Source organism: Protopterus annectens, chromosome 13.part0 (assembly GCF_019279795.1).
Source record: "Protopterus annectens isolate FY-2018-M chromosome 13.part0, PAN1.0, whole genome shotgun sequence".
Lineage (NCBI taxonomy): Eukaryota > Metazoa > Chordata > Ceratodontiformes > Protopteridae > Protopterus > Protopterus annectens.
The window spans coordinates 1,105,533,559-1,105,549,881 of NC_056747.1; the positions used below are offsets into that span (position 1 = coordinate 1,105,533,559).

A 16,323-nucleotide genomic window follows, 5' to 3' on the forward strand; every position below is an offset into this window, starting at 1 on the left:
GTGAGTACCTACTTCCTTATTTCTTTTTTTCTGATGCTGTGAAAGGATTCATAAATGCAAGTGTATGCACTGACACGTTTTGCAAAACAAATTTTATATTCATATACATGTGTGTGTGTGTTTTCATATATATATATATATATATATATATATATATATATATATATATATATATGTGTGTGTGTGTGTGTGTGAGGAAATATGGTTGAATTTGTTTTTAGTCATCATCTGTTTAGTTGGCACAGTTTAGATGACTAAGCAGATTGTCAACAGGTGTGGAGATTGCAGAATTCTGAATGTGTAATCTCAGAGTTATTTATATAATTAGCAGGAATTGTGTGAACAATGTGGGTTTTTTTTGCATGCATGAAGGTGCATGTATAGTAACGTGTCTGTCAGTTGTAGTGAGCAGACTTGTATATATAAACACACCACACACACACACACACACACACACACACACATATATATATATATATATATATATATATATATATATATATATATGTATGTATGTGTGTGTGGTAGTGTGGTCACATAAATATGGACGCACACATCTTTGAGTATGTCATACACTCAAATATATAATATGCTACAATAGTCTGGGTATAGTTAAGATGTACTTTTTAACAATTTTATCTTTATTTCCCATAACTGAGATTGAAAGTATTTAATAAGTGGCAAGTACAATAATGTTGACTTATTAGTAAATCTGATTTATGTGTTCAAGTCATTCACTACTGAAAATATTTTAAGACAAGTTAATCACAAAAAGTAAGCACCTATGCTTTAGGTGCCCTTTTTAATCAGAAATAACATTTGTAGTGAGCTTTTCAGTTATTACATAAATACGTTTACCATTTATTTACATAATAAAAAATATTCTCGTGGTAGAGAAAGTTGTGTTCTTTTTCCCCTTGAATCTTGGTGTATAAACACATGTTTTCCACTGGTGGCATGTTTCCAGCCTGGAGACTTAACACTAGTGAGCTAATGGACAAAAGCAATGGCACATGAAAAAGCAAACTCGAAACAGTCAGCTGTATGTAATTTGTTCTGCTAGAACTCATGGAGCTTCTGGAAAATAAATGTCACTTCTGGAATGCTCTTGCAAGCCTAACCCAATAGAACAAAGAAAAATATTTGCAAACAGTGGAAACAACAATCACTATATTACAGAAGCCTGTTGAAAATTAGGAATAATGTTCGCAATGAAGAGTTAAGAAAAACACTGTTGTACTGTGAATGTCAGCTTTTTTCATTGTCGTTCTATATGCACAAAGAAAAAGCTGGCAGCCCTTTTGGTCACATCTAGGACCCTTTTGATGGAGGTGTCTCATTTTCAGTGTTTCACTTGCGTCTTCTTACATAAAAGGTAGATTTCTCATAATCCTCTGGAAGCTCTAAAAAAAAAAAAAACAAATGCATTTGTTTAGAAGACAGTGGAGTGAGGTGAAGTTCTTGCCTAGTATGTAAGAAGTAGGCCATAACTAGATGCTGGTTGCTTGGGTTCCACGTATAACAGGTGTACAGAGTTACACAAAAATACACATACACTGTGGCCTAATACCTCAATGTACTGTACTCTAGGCAAGCAGTGATTCTAAACAGTTTTAAAACTAGGTGAAAAAATAAGGTAAACATTTCTAGAAAACTCTTTCTATTAAGAATGTAAAGAAAAATCTAAATAGGTTGCAGAGCATTCTTTGTGGATGTTATATGAAGAAAAAAAAGAACAACTTCTTTTTGGGATGAATCTTCTGAAAGATAAATGCTTGTTTTTTGCCTTTCAGTCGTAAGTCTCATGTATGGTGTTTCTTAGTCTAGCAGTCCACAGTTTCACACATTCAGTCTTACTGTTCCAGGATTTGCACTTGCTAGTATTGGCATTTAAAACTTTTACCCTTGATAAGCTATAACTTGCAAAAATTTAGAACTTTACCTTCAGTGTAAGAAAATAGAAAGCATTAATTGTGCTTGTAATGGTCACCCTATTTAATCTATAATTCTAAGTCTGATTTCTTTTTTTTCCCCATCACTATACTCTACAAAACATTATTTTCATATCCAGGCCTCCTTGGCCTCATGGTCAGTGAAAAGAAAAAAAAAATGTTTCATTCAGTTTGGCAGACAAACCTACCCCCCCCCCAGTTACCTGACACATATGCATAGCATGTCTCTCAATGTATTTTGCTTCAGTTCTGGAGGAAGCCAAACGTAGGAGAGGGACAAAGCCCAAAGTCAAGACATGTTTGAAATTATTACTTGAATACACTTAAAAGTGTATGGAATAACATATATTGTAGCAGCATGCACTTTCTGAACAGTATGACGTATGAGACTGTCGATATTTGGTGTTATTCACTGACTTTAATCATCAGCAATTTGCTAGAAAATCAAACATTATATGAGGGACAGGGAAACAATATGGGGAAAATCAGGGGTAGTTGAAAGGAATGATGCATCATTAATAGGCTCGGCTTTATATCAGAATTCTGCCACAATGGTTAACTTTGATTTCAAATTGAAATTAAACTCTTGAGCTTTTTCTGAGCAGTGGAGATAGGTATGCAGCACTTCCTTTCCAAATTATTAAAAAGGTTTGAGATGTTAGATGTTTTGGTGGCATGCTTTCCTTTATAATCAGACTGAAAAATAATACATAAGTAAAAATAAATAAATAATAAAAAAGAAAAGTCTGCATTCATTAGTGCACTTTATCATGAGATTTTACTATATGAAAAATTATTCAGGAATCTCTTATAACATTTATAACCTTGAAAAAAAAGTATTTGGTCCTATCAGCCAGTACTATTCTTTAAGTAGACAGTTTAAAGACAGCTTAACTCCTTTGCCAATGACAAATTTTCAGAGGACTGTCCCCAAAATAAGGATTGTTTTTGGCTATATTTGCTTTCTGAATATCAAAAAAAAAAAAAAAACATCTCAAAAACAGTTCAACAATTTCTTAGAAGAGTGCTTGTATAATTACATATAAAGCACCATTAGCTTGAGCTGCTGCAGGAGCAGCTGCATACTGAATTTTAATAAAAGCCATTTGATGCAGAATGCATAATCTTTTTTGATCTGATATTAAAACATTATATTTTTAAGTTTGAAGAGAACTGATATGAATAGTTTTGTTTTCAAGTAACTGCACACAAATGTTTCAGTGTGCCTTTTTCCAAAGGCCCTGCTAGCTTGAACTTCAACCTAACTTCATATCTCAATGCCTCTGCTGCTTAGAATTACTGTTTTTCAAGACAAGACTCATGGATGGTCTGCCTTATACTGAATATCACATGACCTAATTGTAACAAGGAAAAGCAAACTGTAAAATCTCAAATGAATGTGTTTTTATCACAGCAAGTAAAGTATGTGTGCTTCAGTACAGCATTTAAAATGATAAAAAAAATATATGTTTTTAGTGAACAACATAAAAAAGAACATCCAAAGGTTATATAAGACTGCTAGTGGTAACCAACACTATAGCACCATGTCTCTGAAAACATAATGAAAGTGAAGTAATGGCCACAATAATGTATTTCAACTTGTCGCTGTCATTCTAAGCCACCCACCCCATTACTTTAATTTAAAAAATAACAAATTTCACATAATATGTCACAAGCATAAACTACAGAATACACTGCTGATGCTTTTAGGTATATGCAAACACAATGTCATGTTTATTTAATCAACTACAGAATGCACTTTGCTGCTGATTGCAGGTATAAATTCATGTACACAACATCATATTCATGTACTGTACTGTGCTTTACTGCATATAAGTCTAAGTGGGGGTTGTCATAATTAAAATGAGAAAAAATCCATATTCAGGAGAAATATATATGATTTTTTTTTCTTCTGATATAATGATATCCAAGTAAAGATGCATTCTAAATCAAGGCTGTATTCTGTACCCATAGAAGAGATTATATGCAACACCCTCAAATGAAACTGAGTACATAGTAAAATGCCAGTCTGTGACAGTGTAGGCTTATGTACCTGTGTATTTGGTATCTACATGTATAAGGTGCTACTTTGGACCTCCTTTGATGTTTTTTTTTTAAAACTATTAGGCAGTAATGATATGGGGCTCAGCTAAAAACATGTATGTAAAATTGCTATTCGGTCAGTAGGGAAATCCGTGTAGGTCAGTTGACTTTGACCATACTACTTTAGCTGCTTAAGATCAGGGCATTTGACCCATGTCATGTTACAAATGAAAAAAATGCTTTCTTTAGGGGACATATAGATGTAGCCGATGTAATGGTTGAAGTGTTTACTTTAGAAACACACAATTACTGGTCTAGGGGTATGATCCTCACTTAGGGTGCAAGAAGGTCCCTGGTTACAAATTCTGGACAACTCCAGTGTTTTAACAGGAAACTAGTGCTAAATATTAAAAGTATGGGCTATCAATGGAGTGCTTTTTGTAGAGAAGTTGGGGGTTGGCATAATGGTTAAGATGCTTGCCTCACAGACACAAGTTACAGGGTTTGATTCTCACATTTGAGGGAAATTAACTAAATTTACAATGACTTGCAAAGGTAGTTAGCCTTGTACATACCAATAAACATTTATAGATATATATATATATATATATATATATATATATATATATATATATATATATATATATGGGTTCAGGTGTCTGGGCAGAGAGACATTTCCCTGTGGAACATTTAGTTAGGGATATTGGCTGAAGTGACATTCAGCTGCAGAGAAATATGGCTGTTGCGAATTCCCTATAAGTTTTCTATGACAGCTCATAAATGATTTAGGGATTTATAATAGGATATTCTGGTACAAAACACATTCAAGATGCCATTTTACCTTCAAGGACTTCACAGCAACTTGATTCCAAGTTGCATTACAGTAAATTATGTTTTAGGCCTTCTACCTATATGGAGTAACAAAAAATTATTTTGTGAAATATTTATAATTTATATTTTTTTACTTTTGATGACAACTTCATGTGCATCTTTGGTGAAATATTTATAATTTTTTACGTTTGATGCTAACTTTGTGTATTCACACACACACACACACACACACACACTGTATTAATTTCACCCTGCCTCCGGATCGCAGGTCATATTTCTCCCTTCAGAAACAAAAAATAATGCATAATGTTAGAGTGTGACAGTTAAAGGTCTATGAACTCCTGTATTTGGAAGCTACATATAAAATGCCATGTATCATTTCCCCTGTAGAAAGAAATCTTTTTTATTCAACAGTCAGATAGCCAACAACACAAGACTGAATCAAACAAAAATGACAGTGATAAACATCAAACGTTATCCTCAAAATGCTGACATCAACTTCCGAAACCTTGTACCAACAGCTTCTAACTTCCATGAAATGTGAAGTACTAAAACTCCCCCAGCACCTCTATTAAGTATATGTGCCAGCTCTAAAGAGACTTAATGAAATCTACATCCCAACTGTAAAGGATATTCACAAGCAAAGAACAAACTGCTACCTTCAGTGTGAGCACTTATCAGTTAGTAAGCACCATCCCAAATTTATTATATATACATTTTATTTAAAAGCTGACAGAATGGTTCTTCCATTCTGGTGATGATGGTGACCTCATATATACAGGCTACATTCCACCACCCTGAACAAAGGTCACATGCTCATAATGGAAATAGAGTATAATGCAACTTAGCAGCACTTGGGCTTCAGGCCAGTTATTTTACATTAAGAGGGTTTGTGGTCTGCACTCTTGTGGGAGGAGAGGCTGGACTCTGCCCTTCTGAGCTGGGAATTTCTGGTTAAAGACTTATAGTGCCTGCATATTTGAACTGCTTCTTACTGAAATTGGTACACCTTGTTTGCTGTAGCATAGACTAGATCCAGGCCTGCTGAATCTAGCTTTGTTTGTATAACTTGAGCACTAATCCAGGCATTCTTTAAAGTATTCAATTGTATTTATTACTGCTTGGTAGTAACTTGATTAAAGTGTAGCTATCATTCTAAGTCTTTTGGATTAAGCACTTGGGCTTCAGACCAGTTGTTTTACATTAGGAAGGTTTGTGGCCTGCACTGTGGTGGCAGGACAGGTAGCTTACATCCTTCTAAGTTGGGAACTGCTGATTGAAGGCTCAGTGTCTGTTATTCTAAAAGTGTATTAGTTCTGGTTTAAGCACTTGGGCTTCAGGCCAGTTATTTTACATTAAGAAGGTTCTTGGTCTGCACTCTTGTGGGAGGAGAGGCTGGATTCTGCCCTTCTGAGCTGGGAATTTCTGGTTAAAGGCTTATAGTGCCTGCATATTTGAACTGTTTCTTACTGAAATTGGTACACCTTGTTTGCTGTAGCATAGACTAGATCCAGGCCTGCTGAATCTAGCTTTGTTTGTATGCTTGTTGTTTGTTTGCTTGTTATTTCCCTGAAACGCTAATTCCACCTAAAACATGGCTTTTCAGCACTTCTGTGGATCCCTAGTGTTATCCGCATTGCTTACTGTACTTATTTCCTTGTTTCACTTAAAAGAAAGTTACTGTTGGTCGTTTTTGCATTTAAGTTACCTGTAACACATTGCATTTAAGTTACCTGGCACCTGCTCACTAAATCAATTATATAAGTCAGCACTAAAAAATTAAAAGCACTACACCCTCACAAACTCCCCTTGAGTACCTTGTTCCCCATTGGCCCTTTTTTTCAGTTATGAAGGAATTCCCAATACTATTCTAGCATGTCCAAAGGTCAGTTGTCAATCTCCTCTCCGGTCCAGCTGGTGAATCTGGGAATCTTGAGGCAATGTTACAACTGCCTCATGTACACAGACAACCCTCTCCTCCTCCCAACAAATTCCAACACATGTGAGAGATGCAACCATATAGCCAAATTGGAGGCTAAGCTCTCTCAGCTCAGTACTGGCGTAACCAGTCAGGAGGAGAAGGAAACCACACTCACTACAATTCCAGTCTCACATAGACCTACCACGACAGCAAACCAAACACATAAACACACAAAAACATACTCAGAGGCTCTAAATAAAAATCTGCCTAAGCAGCAGAGACCTCCAAAGCAGACATCCAAGCAACCGCTACCCCAAAACAAAGCCAGTGTGCTGAACAGTCACAGCCCTTAAGGCTAAACAATACACCTGATACACTTGTAATAGGTGACTCTATCGTCAGGCACACTGACGTCCCGCTCACCAGGCTGAACAAGGAGAAGGTCATGGTGAGCTGCCTGTCGGGCACTAGGATCCGCCACATAACACAAGCACTCAGGTCACTCCAAGGCAAGTACAAATATGACTCAGTCATTGTCCATGCTGGTGTGAATGACCTGAGATGTACCTCTTTTGACTACATGAAACGAGACATAGAGGAGCTCTCTGAGCATATAGCCCAGGCCGGTATGACCCTGACCTTGAGTAGCATCTTACCCTCACCAAGAATGATGCCACAATATGAAGACAAGATGATCAATTTCAACAATTGGCTTAAGTATTGGTGTCATTCAAAGGGGATCAGCCTGGGTTGACATGCTTGACAAGCCACGATGCTTTGCTAGGGACGGCTTGCATCTGTCACCACTGGGCTTTCGGATATTGGCAAAGGCTCTTGCTACCCCCATAGTGCCTTTTTTAGGCAAGGCTCAAAAAACAAACCCACCTCCATAGGTATCACAAGGGATAAGAAACTAAGAGTAATGCTACACAACGCCAGAAGTCTAAACCTCAAGATGCACACACTCGAAACTCTCCTTAGCATGTAGAACATCGATATCTGTGCAGTAACAGAAACCTGGTTCAAGGCTCCCGAGAGCACCCCAGCACTACCAGGTTATACCTCATACCATGCTTTTCAGCCCCAAAATGTGGACTGAACCACAAAAGGAGGGGGAGTATCAATATTCGTCAAAGATACCCACACCTCCAGGTTGGTGGCACAGCACGAAGCATCAGTGACTATCCATGTGCAACTAACAGTGAGTAAAACTGCCTTCCAGTTTATAGCCTGCTGCAGACCACCCTCCCAAACCCAGGAACCCCACTCGGCCTTCCTGAGAACACTGGAAAATATGAAAATCTCTTCAAACACCATTATATTGGGCGACTTCAACTACCCAAACATAGACTGGGAGCATTACTCTAGCTCCAACACCCTAGCTCAAAGGTTCCTAGAACTTATAAACTCAAATGCTATGGAACAACTTGTTACCACTCCCACAAGAGGGGAAAACATACTGGACCTGATCATCACCAACATGGGGACTCTATGCTCCAAACCAGAAGTATATCCCTCACTGGTAAGATCAGATCATAATCTAATCTCACTGGATATTCACATCCCGACCCCACCCCCTGCCCAGAAAACCACAGTGAAAAACTTCTCTAAAGCAAATTTCACACTCCTCAAAACCGAGGTGGAATCCTTCAAAGCCCCCGGGCCTGTGGAAAATATGGCCCAGACCGCAGAATCCTTTATAAACACATTCTATGAACACCTTCAGGAATGCATGGATCATGCGATCCCAAATAAAACCAAGACCCAATCCTCCAAAGGCAGACGTCCTGTCTGGTGGACCCCAGCCATAAACAAACTATACAATAGAAGGAGGAAGCTACTACATGATAGAGCAAAATCCCAAAAAGGGAAGGCATCTCTGATCAGTATCAGCAAAAAACTACGGGCACTCATAAAATCATCTAAGGCCAGCTTCGAGAGAAAAATTGCACAGGACACTAAGGATAATCACAAGGTTTTCTTTAGTTATGTTAGGAACCTGGGTGGGAATTCCCAGATATGCTCAGAATTAGTCCAAAATGACAAAAATACACCAAACCCACAGACATTGCCAACATCCTAGCTGACAGGTTCAGCGCAAACTTCTCCCCCCCTCCCCACCAAAAGGGCAAATATCTATCCCAGCAGAGTGCTGCCCCCCTGACATCTCAGATGCTCAGGTAAGAGCCGCCCTCTCCAAAGCAAAAACACAGCATCAATGGGACCAGACGGTGTCCCGGGCTGCGTCCTACATGAACTCCAAGAAGAGCTAAACCCAAACATAAAACTACTGTTCAATCTCAGCCTTACTACAGGATATGTACCCAAAGAGTGGTGTACAGCAACAGTGGTCCCTCTCCACAAAGGTGGTGCCTCAACGGATCCTGGAAACTATTGCCCCATAAGCCTGACTAGCTTGGTCTGCAAAGCTATGGAAAGGATCATCATGGACCTCATAAATAAAGATATTGGGGACCTACAGACACTGGATCCTACCCAGTTCGGCTTTGTTAAGTGCAGATCCTGCCTCTTAAACCTGGTCGATTTCTTTGAAACAGTCACCAAGGCCATTGACGAGGGGAAGGCGGGTCCACACAGTCTACCTGGACCTCGCAAAAGCCTTCGATACAATACCCCACTTGGGCATTATAGATAAGCTCACCAGCTTAAATATAAACCCCTATGTCACTAGATGGGTTGCAAACTGGCTCAAGGACAGAACCCACATGGTTAGAATTGCTGGAGCCATGTCAGACTCCAAACCAGTTACAAGTGGCATTCCACAAGGCTCAGTCCTAGGACCTCTCTTGTTCGGTATATATTTCTCGGAGGTACAGGCCAACATGGAAGGACTGTGGCTGACCAAGTTCGCAGATGACTGCAAACTGGGTGCCATAATCGACTCTCCAGCCGACACAAGCATCCTCCAAAAGGGCCTCATAGAAACAGACAACTGGTGCCAGAGACATGGCCTCAAGCTAAACGCCAAAAAGTGTATAGTCATCCCCTTTGGCAAAAACAAAGTGCCCACAAATTACCACATAGGTGGTAATCCATTAAGTACAGAAGAATTAATTAGGGACCTGGGGACCCAAGTTGATAGCAATCTCTCATTTGACAACCACGTGGCCAAAGTGGTTAGAAAAACATTTTATAAAGCCCACCTAATCATGAAGGGACTCACATCTAGATCAGGGGAGGTCATCGTGCCTCTTTACTCATCCCTCATCAGGCCCATAATTGAGTACAATGCCCCTTTTGGGATGCACCTTACCAGACACCTGCAGCAACTGGAAAGACCCCAAAAGTACCTCACCAAGAGGATCAAAGGGCTCAAACAGATGCCATATGCTGCCTGGTTAAAAAAACTCCAGCTCTACTCAGTGGCATACCACCTGCTCAGAGGCGATCTGTGCCTGTCGTATAAAGCCATGTCCAACCCAGAATTAATGGACATGCTGCACCTCAGAAAATCCAAATCCCATCGAGCTACGCGCTCGAGAGTCTTGAACCTCAGCACTGAAATAAATAGGACATGCTGGAGAGACAGATTCATAACCCAGAGGTTCCCTTCACCCTTTAATAAAATCCCAGTCCAGGTTGGGCAGAGTCCCTCATTGACTCTCTTCAAGAGGAATCTTGATGAGTGGATAGGAGATCGTAGGTTTACCCCGGTTATCACTTCTGTGTCACTGTTATACAGAGGCACAGTATACTAACCTCGAAAAAGGGCATAGCAAAATTAATTTAAAATGGGTGGCGAAAGCCAAACACACTCTGGCTAGGCTTATAAATGCCCTAGGGCAGATAGCCTAGTATGAACCTATGGTACTTTCTACTGATCACGTAAGTCTGTTTGTGGAAAGTCTAAAGGTAGGGTAATATGTCTGAAACAGTTTGACAATATTTAGTATTTTTATGTAAGAAATATGAATATTTACTTCTAAACTGTAGTTCAGTTGTGCTTTTAGGATCAGAGGTAATAGAACAGCTGTTTGTTGACTTTCTAAGTGCTATGTCATAATTTTCGGTAAAGGTTTCCTTTTTTAAGTCTATGCATTTCAACTTCGGGAAAACATCTCTTTCATGCTAAATAGTGTTTTTAGGTCTTATGTTACAAAAACAAAATGTATTTATGACTATATGTAGTATGTATAATCCTCCTTTGTGAAAAAAGTACAAATATACATGTTTGCTGCAATCAAATCTAAAGGCATTTGTATTAGGGAGAGGCTGCAAAATTAAACTAATAAAGTAATCACTTGAAATCCAAAGCATGAGTTAATCCTTCATTCTAAAATAAAACAAATATTGGCTACAGATCATTTTATTCATCTACTGACTTAGTGAACTGTGTCCCTTCTTCCAGGAGGGTATTCCACCTGATTATGAAGAAGTCACATCACTATATGTACTTCAGCTTATCAATATCAGACACATACACTGCCCCTGACAAGCCATATCCATGATCAACAATTATCATGTGACTTACATGTGCTTTCACACACACTTCTTCCCATTCCTACCCAAAAAAACAGCCACCTTCCATATGCAATTGATTATGATGAAAGTAAAAGAATGACAACAATAATACACTACACAATACCAGTGATGGAATGGATAGCACACTCTCTTTTTATTCAGAAGGCTGAGGGTTTTGTTCTCTGAGTGTGTTGTCCTTCAGATGAGGTGTTAAGACAAGGCCATATCTGCCTGAGTTGGTGGTAATTCAGGTGGATGTAAAAGATCCCACAGCACCCATTGAAACAAGTAGAAGTTCCTCAATGCCTTGGCTAAATTTCCCCTAGTAGTAAAAATTCCACCTTGTCCTCTGAAAAAAAGGCTACTAGCCTATTGGGACTAACCTGGTCAACAAAAGATAGTAGTAGTAATAATAATAATAATAATAATTAATAATAAGTAATCTTATTTCTCTCATATATGTAGGCAATGCCTGTAATATGCAAAGATCAATGATTGCTTTCACAGTGCTCAAGCAATTATCCTTTGTTGTCACACATTGTCTGCCCCAAGAAAAAGGATAGCCACTTTCTGTGCACACCTCTGATGATGCAATGTGAAGAAAGTACATAGTGGCCACAGTGATGTATTTCAGCTTTCTGCTTACAGGCAGATACACTGCTCCAGACAAATCATATCAGTGATCATTCAGCGGTGATCATGTAACTGTTCTGTGCTTTCATAAACACCCGTCACCCTACCACCCTTTCCAAAAAGATAGCCATTTACTGTGTACCTCTATTACATTATGATAAAAGTGAAAGCAAGAATGGCCACAGTAAGGCATTTCAATGCAATTCCCTCGTATGTATATGCAATATCCCCTCCACAATATGCCACATAGCAGGGATATAGACAGAGATTTACAATTTGTACTCAAACCTAAAGTTGCTGCCCCCCATGATCCACTTGTCAGTTTAAAAATATACTCAGCCCTCAAAATGATAGTCCCAGATACATGGGAAGAAGCATGTTATCTTGAACTGTCACAATTTATTTCCATAACAAGCTAGTTTTAGAGGTGGATTCCTTTTGCAAAAGAATTCTTTGTGTACCGATATACTGTGAATATTCATTTACACAGTTCTAAACATTCTGTGCTGTTTGAGTGCTGACATTTGAAGAGATGCTCAGAAAAAAATGTACTCATTTCAGTACACTGGGTATGCCTAGCTACACCCTTGCATATATGCTTGTTTCATAAGAATCATGTAATTGCCTTTTGCTGTCGCACACAGGCCGCTACCCTCAAAAAGAAACTAACTACATTTGGTGATCACCTCTGATGTCTCAACATAATGAAAGTGAAATAAGGGCTAGGATAATGTTATTTCAACTTGTTGTAGTCTTCCATAGCCAACCTGCCGCTATTGTTGTAATTAAAAAAAAATGAATCACTGCTGTGAGCAATATGTTTTGTTAACACTGCCCATATATATATATATATATATATATATATATATATATATATATATATATATATATATGGTATCCTGTCGGTATTTATAAAAAACAAAATACTTGGAAAAGAAAACCTTCTGAAGATTAGGGTATTTGATCATCTTGATGTCCTTAATCAAACTACTAGAGATCATCACTTAAGTACTTAGAATAGCTGTTCAGAGCAACTGATCTGGTGTGATCTTACATAGTAACATGGCATGGCTAGAGAATGGCTAGCTCTGTCCTTTATTGTGTGAAGGAGGAAGTGAAAGAGCATAATAATGAATAACATAACACCTCACCATGTTTAAATTCCCATTCATTTTAATTGGAACCTGTAATGTAATTATTTTGCTAATAGAATTAACATATTGGTGAAAATAATCCCTTCATAACGGTCCTGCAGATGTGAATTATTTTGTTTTAAAAATATATTTCATGCCAGTTTTAAAATAATAAAAAGGTTAAACACCACATTCTCATGACCCATAGTTATAGTGTTTATCCAAGTTGTTAAGACATAATACCTGTAGTTAATGGGTTCATGTTATACTTCTTAGAAAATACTCCAGACTCACAAACCCCTTCTTGGTACCATAGCACTCACTTCTGGTGAAAATGTTTTCTTTCTTTTTTTTTCATCCTGGTGGGAGATCACTGGTCTCACAAGACTATTCAGTCTTACAAATCCAAACATCTGTTACAGCACACAATTTAGCACAAACCCAGTGAGTACTCAGTTATTTCACATTTCCACAACCTTCTTATTCCCAAGCAGAAGCAGTAATTCATAAATCAGTATACCTGATAAAAAGGATGTAATCAAATGAGTTTGATGAGCCAGAGTCATTTAGGGATTCTCTTGTTCTTACCTGTTTCCAAAAAGTATTGATAGTCAGGACTTTGGTGCCCTTGAGATCTTATTTTGTTTTCCTACATATTCTGATTATTCTCTTTATAAACCTTTCTGCCTCTACTTTGGAAGCATGGCTGGATATAGTATGTTTGATGCTTCTTTATAAACATTCACCTTCTTCAGCTTTGTCAGTGGAGCAGCAGGTAGCACACTTGCTTTTGGTGCTGGAAGATCAGAAAGCTGTGGGTTCTCTTTCCACTCCAGGTGATTGGATTAATTTTCCAAATTAATGACACTGAAGTGCAGCGTGTGTGTGTGTGTGTGTGTGTGTGTGTGTGTGTGTGTGTGTGTGTGTGTGTGTGTGTGTGTGTGTGTGTGTGTGTGTGTGTGTGTGTGTGTGTGTGTGTGTGTGTGTGTGTGTGTGTGTGTGTGTGTGTGTGTGTAGGGGTGCTGGACTCCTGTGCATGTGATTCTTTGAATGAGACACTAAACTGAGGTTCCATCTGCTTAAGTTGGAGATAGCTCAGGTGGATGCAAAAGATCCCATGGCACCCATTGAAAATAGCAAGGGAAGTTCCCTGATACACTGTCCAGATGTCTTGTAGTCATGTAAATAATACCTTGAGTCTCCCCTGCAAAGAGGCCACTAGATTAGGGGACTAACCTGGTCAACAAAAGATAAATAAATTTACATATGCCACATTTTCTCTGAGATCTATAATAGACAACCACAGCTTCCGTCTCTTCTACTTACTGTTTGATTTATTGTCTGCACTAAAAGTATTCACATAATGTCTATCTCCATTGGTCAACTACTTTGGAACAACTTACATATCTGTTTAACTTCATATAAAGAAACGGTTTTTGATCCCATTCAAGGATTAGTTGTTTCTACATTTATTTATTTTTTTATTTCTAAACTGTGTAGGTATTCACATTATTGCAATACCTTTAGTAGGCATAATCTACTCTAAAACAAATCCCGTATGTATAAACTGCTCTGAGTAGGTAGTCCACTTTAGTAACATGTCTTTGAGAAGGGAAGAAAACTAGATTACTTAGAGGAAAGCCATATGAACACATGGGGACTATGCATATGCCACAGTAACAAGAACAAACTCTAGAGCTGTAGGGCAACTTAATCATACTGCAAATCTTTCAGGACATTGTTCTGCTCCCTGGTATTCTTCTACTTGAGAATTATGATAAATAGAGCTAATTACTTTGTCCAGCCCTCCTATGATTTACAGCTCATTCATCATATTGAGGTGGGTATGATTCATATGGAAGCTGTATGACAATCTCTTTAAGGCTCAGACCAATGTCCAAAACAAAGCAAAGCCTCTTTCATTTCCATGATATATTTCAGTACTCTGGTTATGTTGTCCCATTGTTTCTGGATAGTCCAGGAATACTCACATGCACATGTAGAAAATGGAAGGGCTTCTTAGCAGACTTTGGTATGGAATGCATTCACCTTAGAATTAGTTTTTCCGCCCCACACACTCTAAGGTAACATCTAAGTTATTATAACGCTGCATGTTCAAAGGGTACATCTTTATGAATGGTCTTCTTTCTTATGGGTCTTCCTTTTCAGCCTGAATGTGGCTTTTAAAGGTTGACCATGGACACTTCTGATTCTTACTACAATGATCATTTCAGCCACTACTGAATACATTTTTTTTAACACAGTCTGAGCCTCAACATCAACGTGGGGGCAGTAATGGCAGTTCTCCTGGGTTATTTGTTCCTTCAACACATTTTTACTTTTTCCGAACTTCTCATTAAGTTACCCAGTTTTCCAGTAATAAGATAGTTCTGCAAACAAGGACAAAGGACATCACCACATTGTCATTCAAAGGCACGTGTGTTTGGAACTGTGGCTCTAATCAGCATTTCTCTGTAAATAATGTATAGTTCAGGAGAACCATCTGGTTGGCAGATCACCTTAGCAAAAATGAGCTTTAGCCCATGACTCTGTGCTCTGCTAAGTAATTTTATCATTGCATATTTCATTACATGGGCTTTTCACGAATAATTTGTTTACATTGTTCTCTTCCCATTCATGAGATTCCTGGGCATCAGTCATATTTGTCTTTGCATTTAATTTGAGACATACTCATACCTATACAGTTCCTTCTTTTTCAGAACATTTTTCTCAAGTTACAGTCAGGCACATGAAACATAGACAATATTATGCTGATTCCTTTTAGCCCTGTTATCCTTTTGTTCAGCCTCGTTTCTGAGTCTGTTTTTTTCACTGATGGTAATTCTGTGCCCATCTCTGAGTTTGGTTAATTTGACTGTAACTGCAGGTTCCATTTCAGTACTTGGAGTCATGAGGTTTAAAGCTAGATCAAGAGCTACTACTTTGTAGGAAATATTCTTGTTGGCCTCTGTCGTGAATGGGAAATTCAGTTCAGGCTTATTCTACTAGTTATATTTTTGAGTATTTTTTGCTCTTGTAGGCTTTACATTAACTATTACTCTGTATCTAATAGCTGTGTTTGCACCTCTCTGAATTTGGATCTGCAAAGATGAACAGATAAGGGAAGAAGCTTTTGGCTGGCTTGACCTACAACTTCAGCTGAGAAGGATTTTTTATTTTATTTTTGTTCTTATTAAGCTAAGCTAAGTCACACCAGAATGTATTACTTACCAAAAACACGTTTGGAAGTTAACAGTTTAGTTTGTTAATCTGTTTTACAGCTGCTTGCATTTGTTGGTATTCAGAGCAATTCTAGTTTCTTCTAGAC

At 38.2% G+C, this 16,323-nt stretch overlaps 1 protein-coding gene across 1 annotated transcript in view; it reads right to left on the bottom strand.

Moving 5' to 3' along the window:
- Positions 1 to 761: 761 nt before the first annotated feature.
- The window catches only part of LOC122788404 (protachykinin-1-like), a 164,605-nt gene continuing 149,043 nt past the window's right edge, over positions 762 to 16,323 (bottom strand). Inside the window, exon 5 of the mRNA XM_044055476.1 lies at positions 762 to 1,403. Within this exon, the coding sequence (XP_043911411.1) occupies positions 1,351 to 1,403 (53 nt within the window). The 3' untranslated portion in view covers positions 762 to 1,350. The remainder of the gene's footprint in view (positions 1,404 to 16,323) is intronic.